This window comes from Thalia democratica, chromosome 6 (genome assembly GCF_965202585.1).
Source record: "Thalia democratica chromosome 6, ktThaDemo2.hap1.1, whole genome shotgun sequence".
Classification (NCBI taxonomy): domain Eukaryota; kingdom Metazoa; phylum Chordata; class Thaliacea; order Salpida; family Salpidae; genus Thalia; species Thalia democratica.
Window position 1 is genome coordinate 28,446,702 of NC_139170.1, and position 11,309 is coordinate 28,458,010.

General features: G+C 25.8%; 1 protein-coding gene across 2 annotated transcripts; it reads left to right on the forward strand.

The window, feature by feature from the left end:
* The first annotated feature begins 391 nt into the window (after nt 1-391).
* LOC145837751 (mitotic checkpoint protein BUB3-like) lies at nt 392-9,817 on the forward strand. Of its 2 annotated transcripts, XM_082945189.1 has the most exons (8): nt 392-629; nt 4,848-4,951; nt 5,423-5,546; nt 6,887-7,048; nt 7,434-7,611; nt 8,077-8,314; nt 9,213-9,295; nt 9,538-9,817. In XM_082945189.1, exons 1-7 carry the CDS (start codon nt 411-413, stop codon nt 9,283-9,285), a joined length of 1,098 nt encoding a protein of 365 aa, XP_082801315.1. In that variant the 5' UTR covers nt 392-410; the 3' UTR covers nt 9,286-9,295; nt 9,538-9,817. The 2 variants fall into 2 exon arrangements, with proteins under 2 accessions (XP_082801315.1, XP_082801314.1); XM_082945188.1 differs by having other exon boundaries at nt 9,213-9,817.
* The last annotated feature ends 1,492 nt before the right edge of the window (nt 9,818-11,309 follow it).

An 11,309-nucleotide genomic window follows, 5' to 3' on the forward strand; every position in this document is an offset into this window, starting at 1 on the left:
CCTTCTATGGTTTTCACAACTGCTGCATATTTTTTGAAACTGCATTTAACATTATAAGCTATGTTGCAGATAACTGTATTTTTTATACTTAATAATATTATTTTTTATTTGCTTTACTTAGAAAACATTGTTTTATTTTAATTAAGTAAACATTTTATTTAACTGTAGTACTTATTTTTAAAAGGTTACGTTTTTCTTTTCCATTTTAAGTAGAATTTTTTGTTGTATAAAAACAAGCTTTTCTGTCCAAGTTTAAAAATATTGAAAACAAAACTAAAAGCATACATTTTGAAATGCTTTTGGTTTTATATCATTATTTATTAATTTTAGGTCTTTGTATAAGTATTTGAACTTTTATTACACTTATATCAAAAATATTTGCCAAGAACATTTTAACATAAATAATAAACATGGATGATGTCCAAACTACACTTTCACAACCACCTGTAGATGGCATTTCATCTCTTTCTTTCACAAAACACAACTCTGGTGTGAATGCAAGCTTTGATCAAAACCTTCATTTGCTTGTTACATCGTGGGATTGTTCTACATCATTGTATGATGTGTCCCAAAATAAATTGAAATTCAAATATAATCATCCAGCTCCTGTATTTGACGGCTGTTTTATTGTAAGTTTAAAATTTATATATTTTTTTAATAAATACTTTTTATTCTTGCACTCAATTTATTTATAAAAGTTTTTGTAGTTTGTCAAGTATGTTAATTATGGGTAGCTGTCAAACTTGCATGAGCGTATAAAATTGCACAAGGGGACAAAATTGCACGAGGGGAATAAATTGCACAAAGGGTCACTTTTGCTCAAAGACAGTTTTGCACAAGTTTAATTTATATTTAAATTTTTTATTGATTTTAATTTTTCTTTCTTAAATTTTTTTTTATTCTATATATATATTTTTAAATTTTAACTACCACTGTTATCCCTAACCCTTACCTTGGGTCAGTAACTTTTTTCTTCTGATTTTTTTGTATTTTTAACTCTTGTGTAAAAGTGTAACTTGTGCAAAATTGACCCTTGGTGCCAAATGGTATTCGTGCAATTTGATTTCCTTGTACAAATTTGTCTCTGTGCAATTTAGTAACCTAGTGCAATTTTGACCCATTCCTGTTAATTATACATGAAATGATAAGAGCTCAATTACAAATTCTATTTTACCTGTGAAAATATTAAAAGGCATGTGGAAGTCAAACTTTTTTTTACAAAATTTATCATTAACTCTTAAATGAAATCTTTGAATATGAATAATAAGTTAGTTTTTTATATAATTATAAAGTTAATAATTTTTTGAGGTATTGTCATTCTCGTATAAAGTTTGCAATATATACCTATAAACTGCCATTTTTTCATATTTAGTTTTCTTGAGAATTTATAAGTCCACAAAAACTCTTTCTATTTTTTCGGGCTAAAAACCCAGAATTTTCAGGAAGTGTTTCTTGCAAAACTTTAAAAAATCTTTCTAAACAATTCAAAAGAAATATTCTGATCAAAAAATAAAAAGCCTTTTTTTTTGCAACAATTAAAAAAACTAATGTTATCAATTTATACCAACAGATTTTTCCAAATTTTATATAGATAAGACTGAGAGGATTTTTTTAAAGATTGCTTAAATATTGTTGAAGAAGATAGACTTATAGTCAAATTATTTTTATTTGCTTTTTTACAGGGTTTCCAAAAAACCTTGAAAAACTTGGAATTTGATAATATAGACTAAAAAATCTTAAATTTGATAAATTTTGAACAAAAATCACTAAAAAACCTAGAATTTTGAACAAAAATCACAAAAAAACATGGAAATTTAAACAATTTTACATGTTTAGTACTAAAATTTTAACTTATCACAAAAAATTTACCATATAGATGAAAAAAACTTGTTATCATCATAAAACTTTTTATTAAAAACACATTTAAAGTAGCTTACAGTATATTTTAAATGTTCTTAAACTACTTGGCACAGTTTTAACCTTAAATTTAGCTTTAAACTAAAAATAGACCCAAAAAGTGTACTTTTAAAAACCTGGAAGAAATTTCTCAAAAAAAATTGCCAACCCTGTTTTTTAGTTTGTGCCTTTGAAAGTCTCTAAATTTGATTGATTATATCTTAAATACTACTCTCAGTTATAAAACAGTAAAAAGCAACTAATGGCTTAATTATTTATGTTAAAATTAAGACTAAAATATACACCACCTTCATATCATTAAATATTTTAATAGTTTACTTGTAAAACTTTTAATAAGATTGGTTGAAGTATGGAGGAGAAGGTAAGTTTTAGTAAATTAGAATTTTGTATGCCTAGTTTGCGCCTTTTAATAGGAATTTAATAAACTTTTGAATTATATCCAAAAAGTTCTTTTAAATTTTCTTGAGCAGTTAAAATTTTCTTATAGCGCTTTTCAAATTAAGATCAAAATGAAAAAAAAAAACAAGAACATCCTGTGGTCTTAACAGAAATCAATTTTCTCTTCTACTGTAATACATTTTATTCGTTTTACTCAAAGTTTGTTGTTTTGTTTACCTTGATTGTTATAAATAAATTCCTGCAGTAAATGTTATCTATGATTGGTTTGTATAACATTGCTCAACATCTACCTCAGATCAATTTAACTTTTTGTAAAAATTGTGTTTATTTAAACTTAAGTAAAGTCAATTCCAATCTAAGAAGTTCTATTAAAGTTGTTAATTTATGTTTGCTCTTTTTTTTGACAGCATGATTGCATCACACTCAGGCTAGTTTAAAACTTTAGAAAAATCACACCAAATTATGCTTTGTTTTTATGTTCGAAGTTTAAAAGCTTAGGCTGACTAAGGATAATTTGTATTTTTTTCTTTATTCTCATTCTAGTTTTTATTACTTTATTTTTAGAATTAGGTTGTTTGTTTAATTAAGGTATCAAGTTCTTTTATTGTTTTCACAGTTTTTCTATCAACTCTGGCTGGCTAAGGCTAGTTGAAGCTCAGTCTAGTTTTTGGTCACTCAAGCTGTCTCATTTTACCTAAATGAGTAGCAAACCTATAATAAAACCAAATATTAGTTTGCAGCTGCTAGCAACACATGCTTGAAAGTTTAAGGGCATATGGGGTTCACCTTGATTTTTACAAGTTGATTTTTTTTGTAGAGTTAAATCTAACAAAAAATTTTAACTGCCAAACAAAAATCAAAGTAATTTTTGAGATATAAGCATATGTATAAGATATAAGAATTGATCAAAGTCAATTACCTCAATAGAAGGTTCCTTATAGAGGGCGCAAACCGCAAACGGGAAAAAAGACTATTTAACTAAAAAAATATATCTACTCTTAATTTTTAAACCAATCTTCTTCAAATTTCCACAGTTAGTCCTTAACTAATATTTAATTTGATGGAATGCAGGTTTTTTTTTTTGAATGTAAGTCTTTATCTAAAGTTTTTATATTTTCTTCAAATTGCAATATTCAAAGTCTTTTATACTATCAAAGAAGTGTTTCCTGAAAATTTGAGGTCTTTAGCTCAAAAAGTAAAGGAAAAAGTAGATTTTTAGTTAGCTTTTAAGTTCCATAAAAATAAGGATGAACAAATTGCGGTTCTTACGTTTGTACTAGCAACTTTTTACAAAAACCTATATATTTTTAAAACTAAACAAAATTTTTGTAGTCTATAAAAACTGGCTTGTAGCTTATATTTCAAGCTGTTATAAAGAAGCCAATGTAATTTTTTGTTAAAAAAAAATGTTGGACTCCCCTTATGCCTCTAATATCAAATTATATAATCTAAGTAAACTATGAGATTTCAATTGAGGCGAACTGTTTTTGTGAAAATCCAATGGTATCCTTAAAAAGAAAGCATAGTAATTATTTACCGTTTTAAAAGTAGGCTCACTAGTTTTACTTTGTTTATAATTAGTTTATTTGTAGCTCATATGTTAGTGAAAATGGTATAACTAAAAATAAACAAAACTGTTTTATTCCCCCCGGTGGCCTTAACAGCAGTATCTTGTATTAAATCATTTATTTTTAGCTCTATAACCAGATAACACTAAACTAAAGGTACTTAGTTACTTTAGGAAACATGAATTACTTTTCAATACTTAAAAAAGTACTAAAAACAAAAAAAAATTGCTTTCTTAAGAAGAATCACCAGTTTTTTATAGAATTAAAGTTACTTTTTTATTATTTACAGGGTTGCCAAAGATCCTTGGATTCTGGAAAGACCTGGAATTTTATATTTTAAAACAAAAAAAAATCTGGAATTTGATAAACATTGAAAAAGACCTAGAATTTTGTATAAAAAACATAAAAAAAAACATTGAATTTTAAACCATTTTAACATTTAAAGTTACAAAGTTTTGATTAGATATGAAAAATCTATCATAATCATAAAAGTTTTTTGTATCATTTAAAATGTTATTCATTAAAATACACATTTAAAGTAGTTTTACAGTACCTTTTCAATGTTGTTATACTATTTAAGACAGCTTTTTTAACTTTAATTTAGTTTTATGCTTAAAATGGACCAAAACACTTGTTTTTTTTTTGCGTGGAATAAGTTCAGAAAACCTGGAAAAAACTTACTTAAAACCTTTGGCAACCCTGTGTATAAGAAAATTAGCTTTTCATGTCAATAAATTTTAAATTCTAATGTAGTATTTTGGATTAGTTTCAGTATTTTTTTGTCAAGTTATACCTGTTTTTATTACTTATCTTTAACTAATATTATGTTTAACTTGAATTATTTGTTAATTAAAATTTTCTTTGGTAGTAAAATATTTTTAGTATTCTATTTGAACTATTTTTAAATATTTAAATATAAATATTAATTAACATGTAATTTTATAGTAATTTTTAATGTTTTAGGAAAATTATAACATTTGGAGCGGAGATGCAAATGGTGAAATACTTAACTTTGATTTAAACACCGGACAAGAAACTTTTGTTGCAAAGCACGATAATGCTGTCAAGTAATTTTTTAACTTATTATTAATAAAAAAAACAAACATTGTTTTTAAAGATTAAAACCTTTTCAAGCCAAACTATTAGGACGAAGAAAAACAAAATAAAGCTCTCTAATTAAATTTAGTTATTTTTTTCTTAAGTTTTGTGATTATGTTTTTAAAAGTAAATACATAATTTAGAGCAGTAAATTAAGAAATAGTTTTATCCTTAACAGCTATTTTAAGTTGTTCATTTAGTTTAAAACAATGAAAAATATAAGATTATAGTTTTTTTTAATCTGTTTTGCCTTATATTAGTTGTAGTTCTAAGCTTAATACATTTTTTTTTATCTTAAATTGAAAGTAAAAGCTTTTATTTTTACATATTACTTGTTTGAATTAAGCTTGAATTTTTTTTTTTGATTCCTAACAAAGTATTTATCTACCTAACAAATAATAATTTTTTTTCATTGAAATACCTTATTACTATGTTTCAAGGTGTTTAGAATACAGCAACGACATAAATGCGGTGATAAGCGGCAGTTGGGACAAAACAGTCCGCCTGTGGGATCCAAGAACGAGAGATGCCAGACATCAGTTTTCTTCTACGCAACCGGACAAGGTAATCTTTTTAATTAAGAAACTAAATAGTACAAAGAAGGAAAGACTAGCAGTTTATATTTTTGGATTTTATAAGAATAATTTACTTTGACCGGTTTTTAATCAGTTGATTATACCTTAAATGATAATTTTTTTATGACACTAAAAAGTTTAAACTGAAGTAATTTTTGCTTAACTTATTACTTCTTTGTTTACTTCTTAAAAATAGAGATTGCTTATACTTCATATTCGAAGGAATAAAATTTTTACTTTTATAGTGCGTTTTAGTATATATTAAACATAATATAAACTAAATATTTAAAACAATATGTTAAAAATCATAATCGAAATTAACAGAATTATTTGGTTGTATTTACATAAGAAACGCTTTAAGATTTTGACAGCTTGATTGGTGAATTACTTAACTAAAAACAAGTTTTCAATATAGTATTTATGATTTAAGCTTCTTTTTACAAAAATTATTAGGTTTTAGTTTTTTGTACGGTTATACCTATTTAAAAGATTAAACTTGAGTATACTTCATATATTGAGTATATAGTAATGATATTTAGACAACTTAAACAAAAGTCAATATATCTCTTAACATATTTTAGTATAAATTTTATTTTAAAAATAAAACTATTCATACAGTATAATTGTTACTTCTGCGTTTACATCATTAACTTTTACTACTTTTTAGTAGTGATATTACCTGATTTGAAATATAACAAACATTTAGATCACTAAAAATGTAAAACTTTAAGTATATATAGAATACTAAAACATATAGTTTGAGTTATAGAATTAAAGCAAAAGTAAATTTATTAAATTAAATTAGTAGATATCACTTAGCAAAAAATATACAAAAAATAAAAATAAAAGCATTAATATTATAATTTTTAACATACGTATCAAAACTATTAATTTTTATACTCTGTTCAAAACATATTAGGATCCCATTAAAGTTAGTTGTATTTTTTAAAACGATACTCATTGTATCGATCAAAGATACAAAACAGCAGTTAAAAAAATTAAAAAAATCAAGTTTATGCTTATGTGATTTTAACTGTTTTAACAAATACCCGAGAGCTGAAGTCAGACAATTAAAGTTTAAATAAAAAATACTAGGTTTACTGATTTTGTCCAAAGCTATTGCTTTTTACAGATAAATGCTTTCATATATTTTATAACATTTATTATACTATTACTATTATATAATAAACTCTATATTTTTTACTTGTAGCAACTGAAAATTTTACTAAAAAGCACTAGTAGTAATAACCCTTAAGCTAATTTTGATCAATGCGCAGAACCACTTTATAAAATACAAAGATTACTTCTATTTTGAAATTTATACCACAGGTGTACACGATGGCGTGCTGCGGTCACAGGCTGATCGTCGGCACGGCGCAGAAACACGTGCTCATATACGACATAAGGAACATGGGCAGGGGAGAGGAACAGAGGAGGGAGTCCAGTCTCAAGTACCAGACGAGAGCCATCCGCGCATTTCCAAACCAAGAGGTGCGTTCTGTTTTGTTATATTTTTATTTTCTATTTAATAGCTTACCTTTTTTTGCAAGAAGGTTACGATCAATTTTCAAAACTGATATATTTTAACAGCCGATGACCTATAATTGAAATATATGTTAAATGCTGTAATTAAGTACAAGCCACATTGAGGGTAAAAGTATAGTTAATTGAAATTTACCTTGCAAATATTTTTTTTACCTTTGGCGTATGAATAAAACTCATGTGCACTATGTTTTTTTTTTTGATTTTTGTTTACTGTATAGTGCACATGTATTTAAAAAATAATTTTTGTATTTTTAAAATAACTTTTCATAACTATCTTATTAAAAAAAATCAAAGCATAATAGATTTTATTTTTAATAAACATGTGATATAGGGCTACGTGCTGAGCTCGATAGAAGGGAGAGTGGCTGTGGAGTTCTTTGATCCGTCGCCGGTCGTACAGAAGAAGAAATACGCGTTCAAATGCCACCGAACAAAACTGAACGGAAAAGACCAGGTTCATCCAGTGTACGCCATTTCGTTCCACAACCACTACAACACGTTCGCTACCGGTAAGTTTTGAAGTTTCGTTGTGTAAGGTTTATTTGTAAAATTTACTTTCTGTTATATGTTGTGTAACTACTTAAATGTGAAAATATTAATTAAGTTTATATCAGCTATTTTCAAAACTTTTTTAAGTCTCATGTTTTCAGCACAATTTAGACTCATTAGCTTCAATCCTTATTTTTATAAACAATCTTGAACAAACCAGTCAGAATTTTTTTTGTAAAGTTTGTTAGCTGAGATATTTAAAAACTAAAAAAAAAGTAGTTGTTTTGGTTCTATCATAAAACTCCCAAACAATCTTACAAACACTTAGAAGCCGATGATTAAAAATATTTTTTAAGTAATCAATCATTCATCAAATAAAACAATAAGCAAAATCAATCGATTAACAACTAAATAAATTTGCAATAGTTTGAAAAATATTTCAATGGTAGTTTCGTTTCAGTACGTTATACTGATTGTTAATGCAGGAGGCGGTGATTGCTGCGTGAACCTGTGGGACGGGATGAACAAGAAGCGGCTGTGCCAGTTCCAAAAGTACCCGGCCCCGGTGTCAGCACTCGCCTTCAGTCCCGACGGCTTCTCCCTGGCCATCGCCTGCTCGTCATTGTACGCGTGCAAGGAGAACGAGGCGCAGGAGGTGAAGCAAGAAGACGAGGTGAACGAAGTTTTCATCAGGAGGGTGGGAGACAACGAGACTAAACCGAGGTAAGGTTGTTTTATGATGATTATGTTGTTTAAAAGTAGTTTTAAGACCTGATTTAGATAGTTGTTTTTGCTTTGTGTTTTTTTACTTTGATTATTGTAACTACACTTGAATGACTTTGTAGGATTTGTGTAAATGCTTTGTTTATGTGTATAATTTAAAAAAAACTGCATATTTTAATATCAAAACTCAGATTCTTATATGTTTATTTTTATATAAGGAATTATTTTTTGCAGAATTATTTAAAATTTTTTTTGTAATCAAAAGTTGATAACTTTGCAATTGAAGTTTACATATAAATGTATTACTTTTATTGTTAAACACTATTTTTATATGTATTTTAATCATTTTTAAATGGTTTACTTTTTAGTTGCAAAATCTAAGTTTTGATATGATAACTTCAGTTTAAATATTCCTATGTAAACTAGCTTTAGTTACAATTTAAATAAGGAACAATGTTTGGAAAAAAAGTTATTAAACGACTCAATAAAAAAACTAAAATTTAAAATATAGTTTAAAAATAACCATCATATATCTTTATAAGTTATTGTACATTATTAGAAAAACTTGTTATCTTTTTTTCAAGTCTCACTTTCTTGTTTTAAGCAAAGTTTTTTGAACTTTTTCTTTCAGCTTAAATAAAAAGAAGTTTTCAATAATAAAGCATTAAAGCATAATTTTATCTTTAAATACATGTTTTTAATATTTAATTTTTTTTTAGTGGCACTAAAATCTGTAGTTCTCACTCTTATTTAAGACGTGAATCATTTATTGGGTATCAATGTGATCTAAGTTTACAAACTTAAAAAGCAAATGAAAGTTTTTTCAACTGTATAAAAGTCCCTTTTATTAGATTGTTTACTCTTATCTTAAACTAATATATAATCTATTTATCCACAGTAAAATGCAATCAATACTACCGCCTGCCGCAAGAGCTGCAGATTACAGTGCGCAAGCCAGCATCAGAAGATGAACTCATCTTGGTATGTATGAATTTTTGTATTTCAGAATAAGTTCTATAGTTTTGGTAGTTTGTTTAACGATGATAAATAAGTTATAGGATCTTTAAACAACTTGATATAAGAATTTGAGTATTATATATAATGTTTCTCATTGATTAATTTATTATTTTTGGCACTGGATTTTACAAATAAGATTTAAATCGGCTCAAGTATTAACGGCCTTTCTAGTAGTTTTAGTAAAATACCATATGTTTTTTTAACAGAAAGGGTCTTCTCTTTAATATTGCTCAAGAAAAGTAAACATAAAAACTGTATTTTTTGAAGTTGGTGGAAATAGTTTTTGTTTAGATAATTAGGTTATCCAAACTTTACCGTGTTTTTTAGCATTTAACCTTCTAAAAAACTCAAGTGTGTTTTTAAGCTTTAATTTAAGAATTTTTTTTACTGCTTCTGGTAATAAATAGTTAAGTTTTCAGCCTTTTTTCAAAGAATAAAGCTCTTAAAATTTGTTTAAAATTGATTTAAAAATTTTAATAAAATATATATCGCATTTTATTTTTTTCGTTATGTTTAAGTAAATAAATTATTCTTTTTTATAAATACCTTTCGTAACTTAATAGCTGTAGTTTAAAGACATCAATATGTTTTTAAAGCTATCTATGACAATGTTTTTTTCACTTGTCAGATTATGCTTCAAAGTTACAACCACGAATTAACAAAATTAGTAATAAAACTATTACATGTTGAAAATATATGCGTTCAGAGTTTAACTGTTTGTGGTTTAAATTTTCTTAACTTGAGGCCATATCTTGAGGCCATATTGGGGGGTCCAACATTTTTTTTTACAAAAATTAACTTTGGAAAGCTTTAATTACAAACTACAAGCCAGTTTCTATAGAAATCAAAAATATCATTTAACTTTTGAGATATTTAATTTTTTGTAAAAATTTTCCAATATAAACGTATAGACCCTAAATTTTTCGGGGTCAATTTTCTCGGAAATTTTAAAATTCACTAAAAAATCTATCTTCTCCTTCATTTTTCAAGCAATCTTCTTCAAATTTTCAGAAAAAATTTCTTATAATAAAAGGAAAAAAATGTTACTTTAGAATTTTAATAATATAAAAATATAAAAATTTTATCACAAATCGTAAAAAAAAAGTGTTTTTTTTTTTTCCAAAAAAATATATTTTTACAAAATTTTTTTTTAATTCCAAAGTAACGTTTTTTTGTTATTGTATAAAGATTAAACTGTGAAAGTTTGAAGAAGATTGCTTAAAAAATGTAGGAGGAGATAGATTTTAAATGAAATAGTCTTTTTTCGCTGTTTTAGTTTTCCCTTCCCATAGGGAACCTATTATGCGGCCCGACTTTGACTGGTCATATCTCAAAAATAATTTGAATTTTTTAAAACGATAAAAAGCATCTTGAAGCTTAGAAAAAACTCTATAAAATAAGATCAACTTGTAAAAAACATGGTTTACCCCTCCCTATGGCCTTAATAGTAATTGATGTTTGATTATAGCTAAACGCAACTATTTTATCCTTTTAGTCTACACTAATAATTAATTTTCATTCTTTAGTATAAAACTGAAATTAGTGTTCCTCTTCATACAATCGAAAGTTATTTATACAGACAACGAATTTAATTTTAACCTCATTACTGTTTTGTTATCGAAGACACAATTACTTTAAACTATGATGTTCAATAAAATTATATTTAATTTTAAGTTTCCAATTTATACTATTTTTGAATCAATTTATTTTTAGTTTTTATTAGAGTTTACTTCCTATAAATAGCTTTTAAGTGAACTCAACAATTTTACTTATTTTCATCGAAGTGTTGTTAAATAGACCATTTTATAAAATTGTATTGTTAGATATTCATAGCTTTTTAAAACGAATAGAGTTTCAAATAAAAAATCGGATAAAGGCTTTTGGAATTCAAAAAACTTAATAAAAAATAAAAAATAAACTTGTAACTAATATGAACTTATATATAAAATTTATAAATATTTCATATTATAACTTTTAT